Below are 20,132 nucleotides of genomic sequence, written 5' to 3' on the forward strand. Positions count from 1 at the left end.
CTAATCACATAGAATTGGTCAGGCTCTAATTTATATTATGTATAGTGTACTTTAACAAAATAACTGCTGAAAAAGACCAATATGCTTCTGACAACATCAGTGGGTGAGATGCACTCTGAAAAAGCAAGTTTATTTGCTAAAAAAGTAGTAGCTCAGTAGCCAAGAAGAAACAGAAGCATATTCATACCGTGTTGATCTTCCTTGGGAGGGGCACTGGTGTCTCTGCAGTCCCTGTTGGGGTCCCATTGGTGTCTTCAGCAGCTTGTTGGGTGGGAGTCCCTATATTTGCTTGCTGATTAGGTGACGGTGAGTCTTGAGGCTGAGGCTGAGGTGGAGGTGGAGGTTGCGTTTGAGGCCTTTGCACTGTCTCTCCGGGAGGCAGCCGGGGAGTGGACTCGGCTGTTCCGGGTTTTGGGGGGATGTCTGCGAGATGAGGCTTGGGAGGCAGGTCTTTGAGCTGGGGTTTAGGCGGGAGGTCTCCCAGCTGAGGTTTAGGAGGGAGGTCAGACAGCTGTGGCTTCGGAGGAAGCTCTCCAGGTTTAGGAGGAAGTTCAGACAGCTGTGGTTTGGGGGGCAGGTCTCCCAGCTGAGGCCTGTCTGCCAGAGGAGCCTTCTGTGGGGTGTCGGTGGGCGGCGGGGACTTCTGGAAGACCTCTGGAGGATGGCTGGGCTTATCCATAGACGGGTGTATGGTGTCAATCTTTCGCAATGCCACTGGAGAAAGAAGCATACAGTTACTTAATTCAATTCAACAGCTTGAATCAAAAATGAAAACTGGACAAAGACCGTACCTTTCTGAGGTAGTTTGGGAAGAACCCTTGGACCAAGTGTAGACTTTGTGTTGCTTGAAGTAGTGCTGGGAAAATATTTTCAAATTAAGTTAAATCAAAAACAGAATCTAAGAAGATGCTTGTACCACATCAGCTGCAAAACATTTTATTATAGCGAGTAATGCAATACATTTCCGGCCCATTAAGCTGCATATTTCACCGTGGGGTTCTTTTGTTTTGGTACCTTTGCTGTTGAGGAATTCCTTCAAACTTGTTAGAAACAGGAGACATCTTGTTGACAGGAGGAGGGGTGGAGTCGCTTCCTAAAACATCGAAATTGATGACGACACAGATTATTCAACACCATAACAGGGCACTAACAGAGGCATTCATTTAATATAAATGTGAAAATAAATTAACATGCTGTGATGGTTAAAGAAAATAATGAGGGAGGCGTCATCTGGCTGAGCTTTCCATGAGCCCGTGTTGTTTGGAGGTTGTGCAATAAAGTGTCATCATTTAATTAGTGGTTGGGTGTTACTGTATGGGTGACAAAGAATGCACAAAACACCACAGAGGATAAATGATAAAAATGAAATAACAGTAAAAATATCCCCACGATACACATAAGAGACACAAGATTGCAGGTAAGATGACTGAGGTGTTTGTCTTCTTGTGTCTCCAAGTGGTGGTTACAAGATAACTTTTCTTGTCAGTTTAGTTTAAACAAACTGATGCTTTCATTTCTGAGATATCCGACTGTTTTTCTAACTTACCCGAAGTGAGTCAAACTCATGAAAATCTCTTTGTGCAGTTTGAAAGTACGTTGAATGGATAAAAAAGTTCAGTTGTTGTGAATGCTCGCAAGTCGTAAACAGTGGAGTCCTTCCCATTTAAACCATCCATCACATTAGGGCTGGGTACAGAATTCATTACTTTTTAGGCACCGACCGAATAGCCTCCTTAGTATCAAGTATCCAAAAAGGCCTAGTCATTCAATACCAAAGTTCAATACCTAAGGAGTACATCTCATCAGCTTCAGTGAGCCAATAAGCATGCAGCATGCTTCTACCAAGATCTAATAATATAATACTCGTGATTGGCCGTCTTAACGTTACACGTTGTAGACACACGCAGGGAAAGCTCTACGTTATGCACAGAGACGGGGCTCACGTAGTAACAGCTGAAAAAGAAATAAAAAGATATGTGCCGTAATGTGTAATCTTGTATTTTCTTTTTCTTAAAATGGATTTTATAAAATTGGTATCAAAAAAAGTATTGTTCAGGAACTGGTATCAAAGTCACTGTATCGGTATAGGAACTTTTTTAACGATGCCCAGCCCTACATCACATGTGATTTGAATGCAGCGTCAAGCTGAGAGTTTAATACTTTTAATACTTTTTTTAAATTGTCGTTGGCATTAATCCACCACAGCTGTGTATTTTGGAAACGTTTAAGTTGATATGTGATATATCAACTCATTTCTTTGTTAACAGTGAAAACATATTTTAAAGATGAATACATTGTCACGTGTAGTTTAGTTAAAACTGCCATCAGTCTTTGGAGGTTAATTATGTTTTCACATTTGATAGGAGCTGCTCTTTGCCTCTACACACACCTAGAGCTGATCGACAGAAAATGAATCAGCAACTATTTTGATAATTAATTAATTGTTTAAGTCATTTGTCACGAAAAAAGCCCATCATTCTCTAGTTCTATCTTTCCAAGTGTGAGGATTTGCTGCTTTTCTTACATCTTATGTGATCATTTCCTAAAAATGTCTAAACAATTGTCATATTGTCATATTTAGATAAATGTGAAAAAATGTTTTGGACCAAATGATTGATCGAGGAATAAATAAAATACCAGATTAATTATTAATAAAAGTAACTGTTAGTTAGAGCCCTACACATATCTATGTAATGAGCCAGACTACCATTCAACATACCTTAAAATTGCACATAAAAAAAGAGACATAAAAAAAAAAACTCCACTAGTCTGTACGACTCTAAATTAAAAACTCTCAAACCCTTAAGAAATCTTATTTTAATCTCCATTTAATAAAATAGTCTGAACTTTTAAAAATAACCCTGTGGTGATAATATCCGAGTTTCAGGCTGAAGCCATTCCTGAGTGAAACCAGCCCCACTGTTAAATTAGACGTGTGCTTGTGTCTCACCCCCAGTCAAGCCCCCTTTACTGTGTGGACTGTGAGAGAGCGGGCTGGGTGGGTCAGACAGGGTGCGTTTGTGTCCAGGAGGTGGGGGCGGAGGTCTCTTCTTGGACAGGGTGGAGCTGCCTCCTGGTGTGAGTGTAGAGGAAGGGCCAGATGGGGGAGGAGCTGGAGGAGCGATACATAAAACACATAAGGTGATGAGGCCCCCCCAAAAAAATCATTCTGTTAACCCCCAAAACCCAGAGAAGGTAAAGGAGAGGATAATGAAGCATGGAGAAGAGAGGAGGAGCTGAAAATATGGAAAAGGTTTTTGTCAGGGATAGGCTTTTACAAACAAATATCGAGGAGACACATTAATGCAAGTAAAACAACATACTGTCTGAACAGATATATAACAGTAAATGTCTGGACGGGAATGCAGAATAATGAAAAGGGACCTTATGATTTGGGGTGTGGGCACATGTTTGGTGTCTCTACTCTGTGAACCTGTTTATGAATACGCCTGTTTGTGTCTAATGGGACTCCAAAGCACTCACTGGTCACTAATATAGAGAGAAGTAGGGTGAAAGCTGCTAATAGAGAGCTCAGCCAGAGAGGAATCAGCTGTGGTTAAGAGTTTACAGCTCAAGGATGGTGGGAAATGATTCCAGCAAGATAAAAATCATGTAGGCAAAGAAATAATTAACTGAAGACTCAGCTTGCCTACATGGTCCCATTGATTACTTAAATAAACACCACCACCCTGTGAATCTGAGCTGTAAAGGAGGAAACAACTGAGGGATAAGTATATATGGAGCACACAGCCGAGTAAGGGGAGAACATAAAACCAGGATATTCACTGATGTATGGTCGAGTGCCAGCCAGTGTGGCGTAGTGCGAATGAGAGCCAAGGAATGCCAAGTGAGGAGCTGAAAGAATAGAGAAACAAAAAAGAGAAAGAAAAGAGAGCGAGATGAGGAGTGTGGGAGAGAATCTACAGTATGTCAGTCTTAAAAAGAACAGCTCCCACACACTGTAAAATAACAAGATGAAATCTTATCAGTGGCAAGCAAAGAAAAGAAGAGGAAAAATGGCACGAAGCTGGCCCAGGGGGCGAGTTCTTCAGCACCCACTGAAAGAGAGCGCTGCGCTGTTAATCTGGAGCATCTGAGAGTTAGCATGTTATTCTATATGTATGTATGTCATTTAGCCTTTTATTTAGGCTTTAAATCTTATTTTTTGCATAAATCTAAAAGAAAAAACCCACTTGTTTCCAGTTATTTTTGCTATTTTAACAACAAAGTGAAATAAAACCTCTTATTCTTGACATAATTTAAGAATATAAGTAGACCCTTTTTAAGTCCCAGGAACAAAACGGTTCCAGGAACTAGGTAATGGTTTCTTAATGTTCATGTCTTTTACGTAGTCATTTAGCATTTTTCAAATATGTAGCTATCGTTTGAATATTTAAGACCATTTTACAGCTAAAAACACTGAACAGCTGAAGACGGCGTTAGTGTTAATTAGTTAGCTACCGCTGATAAAATCTGCCAGCGACAGTCGTCATTTTAGCCAACAAAATCAACGATCGCCAGCTAGAAATTAGAAGCCAACCTTTGTTCACTTCTGTGTGAAAGCAAAGACCGATTTATTGTTTCAAAAATTGCTACAATGTTTTTGATGGTCAATCTGCCACATTATCATTATGAACTGCACATGTGTGAGAACAAACAGCTTGAAAGATGTAGCAACAGTAACTGAAAGTCAATTGAAACAACTGGAAACAGGTGAAATTTCACAACTCTTGCTTTAAGAAAGATAAGATTTAAATGCTCAATAAATGGAATAAAATGACTTGTTGAGATGGATGTTTAGCAGTGTAAGCTTTTGCAATGTTTTCAAATGTGTACTAAAGCTGTGACTGTTAGTGTTTTAAACCCCTCCACAGAGGGAGGAGTGTTATCTTTAATTCTAATACTGCACAGACAGCACTCCCACAGTGAACCGTGTGTATAATGTGTTGAGGAAAATGATGAAGTGTGTATTCAGCTTCCCTTTCACAGGCCTGACTAACCACTGCCACCCTGCCCTCTCCTGCAGCCATGTTTTCGTGAAGGTTTGCTGTGTAAGCAATCTTAATGACACCTGCATCCCGCCCTCTGATTTGTGTGTTGACAAATTGCATTCCACTGCAGGATGTGTGTGTGTGTGTGTGTGTGTGTGTGTGTGTGTGTGTGTGTGTGTGTGTGTGTGTTTGTGTGTGTGTGTGGATGGGCAGTCCATCCAAAGAGTGCAAAGAAATTTTTTTCCAGAAAAGTGATTACAAAGCATTCCTCTGCACCTAATCCTCTCCTGGATATAATCAAACATTAACAGGCATAACGAAGTACAGTTTCAACTTCCCCCTACAGTAATCAGAGACAGTGGAGCAGATACAGACGACCATTTGCATTACAGGCTGACATTTGCAAAAGAGATATTAGCAGAACACGATCCCCTGAGTTTACTGACTGTCATGCTAATAAGTTAGAGATAAAACTGTGGGTGTTTTTCGAATATGGTTCGAGAGCACTTGGAGCAGGAAGGTCTGACCTTTGCCCTGGTTCCTAGGTGGCAGCGGCGGCCCGTCGGCCACGGGGGAGGAGGTGAGGTCGGTGGAAGCGCTGTACATCTGGTTGGTGAAGGCGCTGTAGGACAGACGCTGCTGTTTGTCCCTTTGGCTGATGAAGCCCGGCAGGGAGAGCTTGTCGTGGGGGGAGAGGCTGGAGGAGTGGCAGAAGCTCTGAGGCCTCGGGGAGCGGTCCTTCTTGATGGGACTGGGCTGCAGAGGGACATGAGCCAACATCAGTCTAGGAATAAGTTGTTGCTCTTCGATTATGCAGAGCTGACATCATAACCTGACATGCAGATGCTTTAAAAGAATAGTGTGACATTTTAGGAAATGCACTTAGTCGAGTTAAATAAGGAGATCAATATCATTTTCATAGATTCTCTGCTGATTTTTAACTCTCTGCAAAAAAAAAGCAAATAAGGTTTTTCCCCAAAATGCCAGACTGTTCAAGTTGTTGAAGATCATAACCTTGACAATGTTAAGGGAAAATCCACCCTTGAATGATCCATCTAACTGTGTGTTAAAACAATAAGCACAGATTTAGTGAATTGTTTGTATGCATTGAGGCTTCTGTAAGTACAATAAATTGGTATGACTGCCTTTACCATGAATTTCTGTCTTTGGAAGTGACATCAAAGCCAGACTTGATGGTGCTTTTTTGTTTGTTTGTAATTGTTAAAAATTTACAGTATCTACACTGCATTTTAGCGTTGCTGGAAGCATCTTAACATGCCATCTTCATTGGCTACTTGCCATATTATTCTTTGTTTCCATGAAAACAAAACAAACAAAAAGGCTTTTACAACCAAGTGACAAGAAAGAAAGAAAGAAAGGAAATTATAGTCAGAACTGGAGTGTAGCAAAAGTCTACAGTCAACCCTACAAATTAGTAATAAAACACGATGTTGGGGAGGATAATAATAGTTGTTCTTATTTTGTTTATCACAACTGAAACGGGGAAATTAAAATGTAGGCACATTTATAGCAGCCTGATTAAATTCAAGCTCAAACTAATGCATGTGATGCTCTTTTCGAACCTTATCATCGAGGTCGTCATCGCTCTCATCCATCTCCTCCAGTCTGAGGCTCCACTCATACTCCACATGAATGTGAGGGTTGAACTTCCCCTCTGCAGCCTGCACAAGCTGACAAACACACACACACACACACACATTCATCAGCTACACGGGTGAAAATAGCTACTATCACAAACCATTATCAATCAAATGGAAAACAGCGACAACATAAAGAAGTGACATTAAAATCATCGACTGACAATGTGAAACTCTGTAAACAAGAACAGAAAAAACAATAAAAAGGTAACAAATGTAATAGGTTACAGTACCACATAAGTCATAGTCGGTTGTAGTATTTAGTAGAGTTAATCATGCAAAAACCACACACCATTCACCATCATTCATTTTTCTGGGTATGAGCAGTTACCCAGTATACATAGCTATCACTCAGGTGTTACATTTGCTAAAACATTTATTTATTAAAGATTTTACACTGCATTTAAAATCGTCTGTTTGTCTGCACGGTCATATTAGCGTTAATAATGAACACAGACAATTATTTCCACTCTGCTGTCACTGTTGCTTGAGGCTGGAGACAGACCATTGACTGCCATCTAGTGTTCTAAGTAACCTTTCTAATAACATCTTTAAATCGACCACAATCTTATCCCCCACAACCTTTTCGTTCATTTGTCTGTATTTTTGTGATTTTGTAATGCTTTTTAGAACATTCAAATCCACTGTGATGTCCAAAATCACTAGCTGGGCGCTCTTGTACTTACTGCCTCCTCACACTGAGTGTTCTTCAGTCGCCTGGCAACATCCAGCGCCGTCTCTCCGTTCTGATTGGCTGAAGGGAGAGGAGGCATAATCAACAGTTAAGATTCTGATACATGTGAAGAGATGACATTAACAAGATGAACCTCAGTGTGACTCACTGATATCAGTAGCCGGCTTTCCCCTCAGGAGTAACTTGAGGCACTCAGGTTTTTCGTACATGCTGCAGTAATGCAGGGCAGTGTTCCCCCACTCCGTCTGCTTATCCAGGTTGCCGCTGGGAGAACACACACACACACACACACACACACACACACACACACACACACACACACACACAGAGTCAGCACACAGGTTACAAGCCAGAGGGTGTTTTCCACAGTCCTGCATCTCTAGGTTAATGTGTTATTACCCAGGATTTTGTGATTAGGCATTAGAGATAACCAGATTTTTTTTTTGTAAACACCGTTCACCTGTTTTGTTTAGCTAGCTTGTATAATGTTTTTTGCTTGTTTTGTTTTTTTGTGTATGAGTGCATGTGTGTGTGTCTGTGTGTGTGTCTGTATGGCTCCCTTGCAAACTGGTCCTTGCCCTCTGCCCCTCTCTTTTCTGTATACTTGTGACACGTCCTAACAATGCATTCTACTGTTTTATATGTTATCCATCTGAATATTAGGAGTCTTCCATCTAAGATTGATCTTTTAAGAGCTTGACATATTACAATTTTTGTTGATTTATTTATTTATTTTATGAGTTGGCTCCTGTTTGTGCATCTACTAAAATAGCATCATATTTGGGATGTACGCACATTTACTGTGTTTTTAATTGTATGTATATGGGGGAGGGGGATCAGTTGTTGTTGGAGCAGTTAGGCTTGGGATTGATGTACGTATTTGTGAATGTATTTTGTGTTTTGTATTTACTGTTTAATTGTTTTAAGTACCCCCTCGAAAATGAGATGATTCGTCTCAAGGGGTTATCCTACTAATAAATACATCTAAAAAAGGGGAGTATTTGAAATCAGTCATAAAAGAAGACAAGACAGACATGGAATTGTATTAGCTGTGCAAAACCAACTTCACGCTACACTGTTAAAGCAGGTAAATAATCCCATCTCTCGTAGCTCTCAGTAAGGGCAAGAGAAATGTCTTAAATAATGAGGGCTATTAATTAATGAGAGGGTTCCACGTCTTGTGTGTGCAGTTGGAGCAGTGGTGGGTAAACAATTGAAAAGAGATGAATAAATTAAGGCAGGGAACAAGTGCTTGACCCATTTCTGTTTGCCTTGTGGGAATCTGAGCTGAGCTGTGCAGTGCTAAGCTTTCCTCTGCACTTAGACTGCTTTAATACAGACTGAAGCACAAATTAAGACCAAGAAAGACTCACAGCAGACCGACAGATCACATTTGATACTGCATGCTTACTTACACAATTTATCTCTAAACTGCTCATGTGTTTAAAGACATTTTGACAGCTTTTTAACATGAAAAGCGGAAACCAATCCACACTTATGCAATTTTATTCTGGCTTTTTGGTGACAATGACTCTCAAAAATGTACCTGTTCTGCACAAGGAAGTCCACTAAGTGCAGTGAGGTCTGGTCAGCAGTCCGTACAGAGTAGTGCAGTGCTGTCTCTCCGGATTCCTGCAGGGGGCCATCAAACACAGCAAAGACACAGTGAGACAATCTTGGGCAGCACCCATTCTGTATTCTCTCTGTGTCTCTTTCAGCATTTAAACAAGCTGCAGTAAACAAAATGGCTCCTAAAAATAATATTTCAGCAGGCATAAAGCTGATATTTGTACATTTTTGCGAGCAATTTTATCTGTCTCTGTGAATTTAAACTAGATCGAGATGTAATTTTTTTTAAGATGCAGCATAAAATATTAAATATATGGGAGTAGGGAATATATGTATGTGCTGTACATTTGGTGACATCATAGGAAAGAGTAAGGGATGTATGTAGCCACACATCCCATCGTCTGTCTGGGTTTGGAAGGGGGAGTGGGATGTCCCTGTGTTGTCAGCAGCCATTCAGAAGTACTGAGAACAGCAGATCAGATATCGGTGAGTCAGACTTCATAGCGCAGACAGCAGCAGCTCCCTCTGTCACCAAACGATATCCTCTTTTATTCTGCTGCTGCACTGTACACTTAATTTTTCATTAGAGAACTACCCTGTTTGTGTTATAGAACCTTGACCCATTTATGTCAGATTAAGTCTGATCACCCGTGTTGTTTACGGTACAGCATCCCCACCATCTACTGCTTGTTATTTAACTTTCATTTATGCCTGAACCAGCGGTGCAAAAGGCGAGGAAACAAAGAGACTGAGCCACAGAATGAAAAACAGAGACGTGCCAAAGATGTCGTCATCTCAGTAAATATGAACTCAAATGAGATGATGCCCTACAATGTAATAGATGTTACTGAATGTCACCACCTGCTGGTGAAGTTATCCAGATGACTCTTTGATATGATATACATTATTTATGCGTCAAATAATTCACCAACGGGTAGAAATGTGTCAGTGTTGGTTGTTCTGCTGGCAGTAAACCTCACGTGAGGATGAACCACTGCAGTAATGTGTGTAGAGCTCTGAGAGGGACATTTCTGGGGTTTGTAGTCTAATATGAGAGATAATGGTGTGTGATGAAAAGTAGAGATGGCCCGATACCATTTTTTGCTTCCCGATACCGATTCTGATACCCTGAACTTGCGTATCGGCCGATACCGAATACAGATCCGATACCAGTGTGTCATATATTTTATTATGTTTTAACAAGTAGTAGTAGTAGTTTTGTATACTACTATCCCTGTATGGATGTGATATTATTTCTATCTTTGTTGTCAGTCTGGCTCAGGTTAAACTCTTTGTGAAACATGAACAAACACAAACAATGAACGCAACAGAACTTTCTTTTATTATGCAGTTTGACAGTCAGTTATAACGGAAAAAGAACATAAATAAACTACTTTAACGTAGATTTTCTTTAGGGCTTTATTATGTGGTATCGGATCAGTGCATAAACTCCAGTAGTTCCCGATACCAATACCAGCGTTTTAGGCAGTATCGGAGCCGATACCAATACCAGTATCGGTATCGGAACATCTCTAATGAAAATATACTGTAACCATGTATGAGGAGGTTGACATGTAGCCAAGATTCCAGGCAACATACAACAAAACCCAAATATATTCATAGATAACTAAGACAATAAGAGAATATCCATATTTGAGAAGCTGGGAGCAGTGAATCTTTGGCATTTTTTGCAGACTAGTTACAATTATCCACAGACCTCACTCTCATCAGTTTTCATTCAGCTGTCCGGCCTGCAGCTTTACTGTTTTGGTTCACTCTCAATGTTGTCATAGCGTTGTTTTCAGCCACAGCAGGCAGCTGCTTTCAGTGAAAAAAACTCTTAAAAACTCACTGTGCATTACCTGCTCAGCACCAAACAGAAGTGGAGCATTTAGCAGCTAAAGAGCCATATATTTCCGTGTGCTCCAGTAGACTCTCTGAAGTCTCTCCCGATACAAGATTGCCCTACTCTGAGAGCACCGGACAGGCTAGTCAATTCCGTGTGAGGCGGTTGAAGCGTGTTAAACCTCTTCCTTCAGCCATATATTTCCCTCAGCAGTTGGTGGAGACCAAAACCAGAGCTACAAGAGAGTGAATATTGGACTTACTTATCAGGTGGCCAGAATCACGAATCTAAATGAATGATAATGTTCCTCCATAAACCAAGATTATCTGCATGACTAGAAACCACTAGTAAAAAGGGAGTAAATATGTGTTTTTGATATAGGTGAACTTGACTATTTAATCTCTGTGCAATAAACGTATAGACTCACCGGTCCAACCTCTGGGATCGGCTCCATAAGTTCAACCCCCTCTGCATAGACCTGGATGAGGGACAGCAGATCCCTGGACTGAACCGCCTCAAACAGCTCGATCATTTTAGCTGACGCAGACGTGCACGTCTTCCTCGCATACTTGTGGTCCACATACTTAGCGTTGATGAACTCCTTTCTCACCGTCCTGTGGAGGAGAAGAATAATTCAGTCAGCTGTTTGTATATTATTCAACAAATCTAGTTTTCAGGCGTTTTTTTGCTCAGAGAGTACTTACATGTCACTGAATGGAATGGGCTTTGGTGAAGGGGATGGGAGGTTTCCCTCCATGATCTCATTGAAACTACTGTTCCCTACATTCTTGGCCAGCTAGGAGAGAAAAAAAAAAAGGGAGCATCAGATCACAATAGTAGAACAGCATTCACATCTCAGAGACAGATGAGCATATTGTTTCTGGGAGTATGTATCTCTGCTGCTTTAGTGATCAAATTCTGCTCTCGGCTCTGTTTCCACTACTCTTTCATTATTTCTAATATTTCACTTGAGATGGAAATAGTGAAGGGTGTGGACCGCTGCCTCAAAAAAAGCTATTTATTTACTTGGTAGAGCATTTCTCTGACTCACCAAGAGTTCTGAGGTTCCCAGCTTGTCGAGCTCCATGGACTGGATGCGAGAGATGTGGACCCCCATCTCTCGGTGGATGCCAGAGCACTCGATGCAGGTCAGGATCCCCAGGTTGGTGGACAGCCACTTAGGATCTATAAACACAGACATAATGAGGAAATGTGTGTTAATGCTCTTCATAATCTACCAATTATTGTTTCTGCTATAGTCAGTGCAATCACGAGTGGATGGACAGATAGTGAAGATCCAGTAAAACTATTATTAGTTGGATATGTGCCTGTCATTTAAGACTATACCGAATATTTTCAATGACAAAAAGTGCCAGAAACCACGCAAAGAAATATCAGTCAAATTCAACTTAAGTCCTGCCTGGGACATCAAACACATGTCATCCCTATATCTACTGTCAACTATCAACTAAATGCCCTAAAAGTGTCTTTAAGAACAAACAAGCAGGATGTTTTTCAGCAATTAAACCAGTCCTGCCCTTTACTTGAAAATACATTTTGTGTGTCTGCGCCGTATTCTGGTCCTTTAAGGCTACTGTCAGTAGAGAAATTGGTTTCACAGTGTTCCTACGTTTGATTTATTCCTGTATGACTGCAGAACTTGGAAGACAAATGTTGAGCCTTGACAGAACCTATTACTCTTGTTTGAAAACTCCTGACACCAATGTTTAAAGATAGTTTTCTATACATTTTCTGCAATAAAACTCCTTTATAACTGTGCTGTGACTCGAGACGCAACACTTTCTAAATTTGGTCAGTTTTCTGTGGGAATAAAATAAAATAAATACACAAAACAAAAGAGGCCCAGAAATGCAAGGTTAATCAGCACTACACCTGTTTTTATCTATTTAACAATTTGCACCTCCCGGTAGACAGAGAAGTATACAAATTTCAAGCCAGATTTGCATTTAAGCAAACAGGAGAGGGCATTTTATTTCTGCTGCAGCTCCATTTTGTAATCTTATGTCATTGCTGAATAAGAGTAACGTCCACACACTCTAAACTCCAAAGACTCCAAACCACAAATTCACTAAATAGACAACATTTTGATGCCAGTCGGATCTTCGTCAGATCAAAAACTGGATACATTTTTGGTTGCACCTACATGTGATGTGCATATACTTCTAATGTAATCCTGTGTCATAACAAGATTATTTTACTTGAAAAAAAAAATCAACAGGATTTCAGCTGATGAGAAAGGTGTATTTTTACACACGAACTTTGCTTTTAAATGAAGTATATGTTGACTACATGTATTGCTTTTATTGATACATCAACAACAGACATTTCAGACCACTAGAGGACTGTCATAGGCACAAACAGTGACAACAGTCACATCATACTGAGGAGGGAGATAAGAGCTTATTGTGTAACCTACTGCCAAGCAAACAGCATGAGTGCGCTGTGATGTAGCACCCTCTAAAGCGCTGTTATTGACTGACGTCACTTCCTGATGTTCTGATGCAATCTGGGAGATTTAAGCAAGCTTTAAAACGTAGAGCTCAGCTGTGTTGGTTATGAGTTCGCTGATGCTGTGAGGCCGGGGATGTTGTTCTGTCTGGATCTGACAAGTAAACACCAGGCAGACGCTGGTGCAAACGTCGAAGGCAGCCCGAAAACCAATGAGTCATACACAAAAACACAAGCAGAAGGCAGGCACGCACACACATTTTCACAACATGATAAACAGATGCAAGCTGGTGATGGGTCATAGAGTGCATGTTAGGCACGATGAGCTGATGCACGGTGACCTCTGTAGCTGCTTAATGCTAAAGCTACAAATCTGTGTCTTATAGAGGGTGATCCTGGGAGAATATCAAATGAGATGGAGTTGTCTTCTCTCTACTCAGACCACAGGGAACAAAGAGGTGACCTTTGAAAGTCATTACAACGACCTCTCAACCGTGAAGTTAATTCTACACTGAGGAAGGGAAATGCTGTCAGAGCAATTGAAAAGAAAAACAATAGGAATCAAACAGGAAACCACATCTGGAAAATGTGTTATATACTGAAATTATGTACACGAACGGACACAGCAACGCGAGTACAGACCATGGCATAGCCTAGAATTGACAAATTACCTCCCCTTTCTGCAGATTGCAGGGGTCGACAGCATGTGCGACTTATGTAACAACGTGACATAATGATGTTGTTTCTCAAAGCATAGAAATGTTTTCTTTTACCCTCAGAGCATAAAGTCCTTCCGTCGTCGCTCAATAAGCTGCTGAGTGTGTGTGTGTGTGTGTGTGTGTGTGTGTGTGTGTGTGTGTGTGTGTGTGTGTGTGTGTGTGTGTGTGTGTGTGTGTGTGTGTCAAGTGTCAGAGGGCCTGAGTGTCTATACCACTCCTAAGTGCTGAGTCTTTGCTTCCTAATGTGGGGGAGGATCAGGATCGGGTTGTGTCCTGAATGCTAACAACTCTTGTGCATGTGCACACACACATACACACACACACACGTTTGCTGAAGGCTGCAGGGGGATTTGTAGCTTGTTCAGTTACCATCTAACTGAAGGACACTGAGTTCAGGGCAGCTTTGACATTGCAAAGAAATCAAGATTGGTGCATGGCTTTAAATAAAACATTTGACAACAGTGAAATCAGAAAATGCTGAAGTGAAGGTGTTTGTCTTTTCCTGCGACAAGGTGAGGGTTGACTAAGCACAAACAGGGAGAGGATGTGTATATATGTAGCCTCTCTGGACACACAAACAGCAGCAGTACACACCTGCAGCTCCGCAGTCGCAGCAGACTTCGTTGCCTGGCATGCGCAGCACGTCTTCTATGATGGCTTTAGTCAGATCCTCTAAACCATCCTCGCCTCCGCTGCTCTGCTCGCCACGAAACGCCATGTTCAAGGCCTCCTCCTTACTGTTGGTTAGCACCGAGATCCAGCTGTGCAAGGGAACACATCATTACTGGTGTTATAAAAAATAAGATTTTTTTAATTTATTTATTATGCATTTTTTTTAAAAGCACAGTTGCAGAGTTATTTTACCAAGAGATAAAAAAAAACACGAGATATAAAGTCAGTAAACTAAACAGAAAAATCTCCAGCTGCAACTGCCCTAATCTGATGATTATTTTCTTAATTCAGTTAATTGTTGGTCTATAAAATGTCAAAAAAGTGTGACAACTGCCCATCACAAAGCTCTAGGTGACGTCTTAAAATTGCTTGTTTTGTCTAGCTATATGTCATAGATATTTAGTTTATAATGACATAAAAATCCTCACAAATGAGAAGCTGGGCCTCTAGGAATATTTGCCAGTTTCTCTTAAAAAATGACTTAAACAATGAATCACTTATTTCTGACAATCGACTAATCATTTATGTTCTAGAAAATTTTAAAATAAATTACAAAAAATGTAAATTATAGTAATGAAAGAGTAAGATGTTGATGTCCATAAACTCCTATAATCACTTGATATCATTATTGGCTGGAAAGAACAAAAGTCTACTGTCTGTATAACTGGTCCAAACAGAAATGCATTCTTCATTACATACATATGCTGCATTAAACTGCACAAAAGATGTATGGAGAACCTATTTCTGTAACTACTGAAATGACAACGGTAACACATAAACCCACGTGTTAGATTGTCGTGTTAGCTGTCGGTTTATCTGTATGTGTGGAGAAAAAAAGATATTTTAATCCACAGATGCGCATGTGTACAGATGCTGAGCCAAAGCCTTTGTGTGTATTACATGCATAATATGCTCCCAGCCTAATTGAGGGGGAGCGTGATTGCACAACGCAGGAGCCTTATGGAATACTAAATATTTCATGGAAAATGCCATGAAGATGCTGCGGCTGCAGCTGCAGTTGGAAGTGCGTGACAGAAACAGCAGTGAGGAGCAGCAAGATGGATCCCAAAGGATGACAAGTGCATGGAAATACAGAGTGTTCAACCACAGGAAGGCATCAGAGTGAGAACTTGCAAGCCCAGAACAGAAAAGTGACACAAATTAAAGTGTGTTTCAAGAGAGTTTGGACAGCTCAAGAAGATTTAGTATGATGGAATACAGGTCAGTGCGTTTCTGAGGACTTTATGTCCATCATTTTGATTCTTGTGAATTTAAAGAAAGAGCAAACATAATAAAAAATGAGAAATGTTAATATTAGCTATTAGATATTTCAATTAGAATTGCCCTTAAGAAAAAGTTCAACATCTTTATCTTCAAACAAGTCGGGTTTCTTTCCCAATATTTATTTTCAGTAACAAGAGATGCAGAGCACCAGTATGAAATAAATCTGATACATCTGATATTCTTTCAACTATAGGAAAAATCTGCCAATAATATAAAAACCTTCAATTTCCACAGACTCTAAAAGACACATAATGAAGGGTCAGCCTGATCACTTCTTAAAAGGAGTACTCCGTCGATTTAGCATTGCACCCCAATAACATTGTTGGACATAAGTATCTGAATCGATGCAATAGAACCAAAATATCATCTTTTCATGATTCCACACACTTTACTTCCTTGTCAAAACCTGGCACCTACATTACCCACAATTCCACTCAACCGACCACAGGTCAGTCGGAGATTCGGGTGTCTTATGCGAGTAGCGGCTAATGTAGCCTCGAGCACTAGCCTGGTAAGTCTGGTAAGCTCACATCTTCATAACTCCACACCCCGAGATTTATGTCATGTTCTTCACTTCACTTCATGTTTTTCAACTTGTAGTCTTCACGCAAAACAATATATTTGGGGGAAATATATTACCATGGACATATTCTTTCCAAATAAACTTTTACTTTTTCCAAACGCTCATCTCTGAGTCCTAAAGTTAAAACAGAAATTAGCCCCCTGGATTAGCTATTTTGTTTATATAGCTTGCATTGGGATCCACTTCTAGGACAACAAGCCAGCAAAACAAGCTAGCTGTTTGGTTAGCCAACAATCAAACTACATATTCAACTGCAGTAATCACAAACAGGTATCACTTATTGTTTCATATAACAAGATTTTACTATGAGGTGTGAACAGAACAACCCCTTTAGAACAGACATGTGTTTATATAGCTACCATAACAATGCTTACTTTGCTGTAAAAACAAAGTCTACATGAAGCTTAACGGGGCTGTTATGATTTAATAAAACATTTGTTGAATGACTTCAATTCTAGTGTCTGTGCATGTGTGTGTCCCTGCCTACCGACATGCATGAGTGAGACAGCGTGGGAAAAGACAGTATGAGGTTACAGTGACCTGAATTACTGAAGACCACAAATCCCACTGCTATCCTCGCACTGCCACCCACTCTCAACAGTCTTTCTGTAACCTCCTGTCTTCAAGTATGAGAGCAGCCATTAACGAACCCGTCCATTAATAAAAACCATTAGGTGTAATCACACACAAACTCAATCACTGGATTCAGGTAAAGGTGGTCAGAAGATATGAGGAGCTTATACTGAAGTAGGTAAACTGATAAACCTTAAAGGTCCCATGGCATGAAAATGTCACTTTATGAGGTTTTTTAACATTAATATGAGTTCCCCCAGCCTGCCTATGGTCCCCCTGTGGCTAGAAATGGTGATAGGTATAAACCGAGCCCTGGGTATCCTGCTCTGCCTTTGAGAAAATGAAAGCTCAGATGGGCCGATCTGGAATCTTGCTACTTATGAGCTCATAAGGAGGAAGGTTACCTCCCCTTTCTCTGCTTTGCCCGCCCAGAGAATTTGGCCCACCCATGAGAAAGAGAGAGACATCATGGCTTGCAAACGAGCGAAGCATGGCAGTTGGTCAAGGCCACACCCCCACCCTCCATCTTGCCCCCCCCTCTCTCCTCCTCAATAGCATTTAAAGCTACAGACACAGAAATGGCACATACTAAGGAAAGCTCATTGTGGGACTGGCTCTAGTGGCTGTAATTCTGCACCAAGGCTGAATTTCGGGAAAGAGACTTCAGATACAGTATTAGGGGACCACTAAGGTCTATATAAAAGAGACTTCAGATACAGTATTATGGGACCACTGAGGTCTATATAAAAGAGACTTCAGATACAGTATTAGGGGACCACTGAGGTCTATATAAAAAAAGACTTCAGATACAGTATTAGGGGACCATTAAGGCCTATATAAAAGCATCCAAAAAGCAGCATGTCATAGGACCTTTAAGAAATCGTGATAAATACTCTTTTTAGTGTATATTCTGAGCAATGTTACTCTGAAGCACTCACATGACAAACTCTTGTTCATCTTCAGCTTGGAAATGATATGTCCTGTTATCTGTTGAATATAGAAACGATGACGTTAAGTAAGCAAATTTCTTACATTGCATTTTATAATACTATAAGCAACAGACAGCGTACAGTAAATTATTCAAATATATCACTTGTCTATGTGGTACCTGTTGGACACGCAGTATAAAAATAGTCTGTCCGCAGATTCACTTTCCTTGACGTTTATAAAAAGGCAGGAATTCCCCAACTGTCTCATACTAACATATATTCTGGCATGTAGTAAAACTTACGAGAAATGAGATCAAAGCACTTCCTGTCCTCAGTACTCGGCTTGACCTGGCAGGTGAGCAGGTTGAGTTTGACCGGCTGCCTGTTGGACTGTGGAGCACAAACAAGATAAGGGTCACAATGGCGGATCAGACAGCAAATATACAATCACAACAAATCACTTCATTACAAACGAGGTTCTCTATACATTAGTTATTGTTCTTTTTCGATTTAGCTAATAACCAACAGTTCAAACCCAGAAGATATTCAATTTACAATAATTTAAAACAAAAAGAAGCAGCAAATACTCATATTTTGAGAAGCTGGAACCACCAAATGTTTGGCATTTTTATTAGCTACATAGTCCAAACACCAACATATTATATTTACAATAATATAAAACAGAGCAAAGCAGAGAAGTATCATATTTAAAGTAAGAAGTTGCAAGCAACAACATTTTTGCATGATGAATGTCAATGGACTGTATTTATATTGAGCTTTTCTAGTCTTAACGACTACTCAAAGCGCTTTAACAGAGTACAGGAACCATTCATGCACATTCACACACTGTGGCCGAGGCTGCCATACAAGGTGCTCATCAGATAAACATTCACACACATTTACACTCCGATGGCGCAGCATCGGGAGCAATTCGGGGTGTCTTGATCAAGGACACTTGGAACTGCAGGGCAGGGATCGAACCACCAACCTTCTGATTGGTATGCGAACGCTCTAGCACCTGAGCCACAGGTATGATAAAGGATTTACATAAATCATCAATTAACAAAATTATTGTAGATTTTTCTCTCAACTTATCTATTATTCAGCACTAGGGCTGTGATCTAAACATTTGAATATCCACACTAACTAAAACTACAGAATTCAGATTGAACCATAGACCATATTTAATTTTACAGTCAATGGGTTGAACTCAGGACGCCTTTTGTCCCTGTTAAGAAACTGGACCGTGCTGGCTGTGTACTTTAATACTGGGCCCAGTTGGCACATGTATACTGAGCATTGTCTCCTGCCAGTGCCCGGGCAGAGGAGGGGCCTGGGCACGTGCTAATGAAATGCTAACAGGCTGTGATGAGCCACGGAGCTCGGCTGGCTTGCTGGCAACCCGCCATGTCAACTAGAGTCACCTAGAGTTCAGCTGCCACAAAGGCTGAAACCGCATTCAGACAGAAAGAAATTATTATAAGTTCTCGTATAACTACCAAGAGTGACAGGTTAAAGACTTAGTCCCTCCATCGCTCAACTGAACAAAGGGAAACCTTTCATATCATAACTACTTCCCTGAGCTTCTCGCAGCAGACACAAAGGATGTTATCATGTTTGAGGCAGCGGCTGTGCGAAGGTTCAAATCATGCTCACATCCTAACACTATAAAAACAGCAAATGTGACAAATTAAAATGCATCGCCAGAGTTTAACCTCTCTGAAATGAAACTGATTTTACTGATTTAATAACTATTACGAGACTGTAAGAGACAAAAATGTGGCTAAAAAACCGAAATCTAAGTTTATACCAAAAGTGTTAATTAACCACATCTATTTATTGCCGGGGTTCATTTATTCGTGTAAGCAACCCAGCCTGTTTTAGCCTCCACAATGATATGAATCAGGTCATCTTAGTTTGAATGATATTTATAGTACTTTTGCTGGTTATCAATCAGATCAGGGGGGGATAAGTTAACTTGCTGGTTTGTGGACATCAGTTAAAAAATGTAATCCTCTGATCTTTCAGGAGCTTCTTTTAACAGTACTTTGGATGATATCATTATATTTCATTCATTTTATTTCATTTTAGTATACAGTGACAGTGGAATAGAGTTAATTCAGATTTGAATTCAGTATTTAGATT

General features: G+C 40.4%; 1 protein-coding gene across 1 annotated transcript in view; it reads right to left on the bottom strand.

The window, feature by feature from the left end:
- asap1b (ArfGAP with SH3 domain, ankyrin repeat and PH domain 1b) overlaps positions 1 to 20,132 on the bottom strand; it is a 61,125-nt gene that overhangs the window by 2,504 nt on the left and 38,489 nt on the right. The window contains exons 12-26 of the mRNA XM_078280605.1: positions 18,290 to 18,377; positions 17,997 to 18,045; positions 14,541 to 14,707; positions 11,810 to 11,943; positions 11,463 to 11,554; positions 11,186 to 11,372; positions 8,890 to 8,975; positions 7,492 to 7,607; positions 7,336 to 7,403; positions 6,575 to 6,682; positions 5,519 to 5,747; positions 2,951 to 3,112; positions 1,015 to 1,093; positions 792 to 856; positions 188 to 714 (exon numbers count right to left, since the gene is read on the bottom strand). Of these exons, the coding sequence (XP_078136731.1) occupies positions 188 to 714; positions 792 to 856; positions 1,015 to 1,093; positions 2,951 to 3,112; positions 5,519 to 5,747; positions 6,575 to 6,682; positions 7,336 to 7,403; positions 7,492 to 7,607; positions 8,890 to 8,975; positions 11,186 to 11,372; positions 11,463 to 11,554; positions 11,810 to 11,943; positions 14,541 to 14,707; positions 17,997 to 18,045; positions 18,290 to 18,377 (2,157 nt within the window). The remainder of the gene's footprint in view (positions 1 to 187; positions 715 to 791; positions 857 to 1,014; positions 1,094 to 2,950; positions 3,113 to 5,518; positions 5,748 to 6,574; positions 6,683 to 7,335; positions 7,404 to 7,491; positions 7,608 to 8,889; positions 8,976 to 11,185; positions 11,373 to 11,462; positions 11,555 to 11,809; positions 11,944 to 14,540; positions 14,708 to 17,996; positions 18,046 to 18,289; positions 18,378 to 20,132) is intronic.

Source organism: Sander vitreus, chromosome 22 (assembly GCF_031162955.1).
Source record: "Sander vitreus isolate 19-12246 chromosome 22, sanVit1, whole genome shotgun sequence".
In the NCBI taxonomy this organism is placed as follows: domain Eukaryota; kingdom Metazoa; phylum Chordata; class Actinopteri; order Perciformes; family Percidae; genus Sander; species Sander vitreus.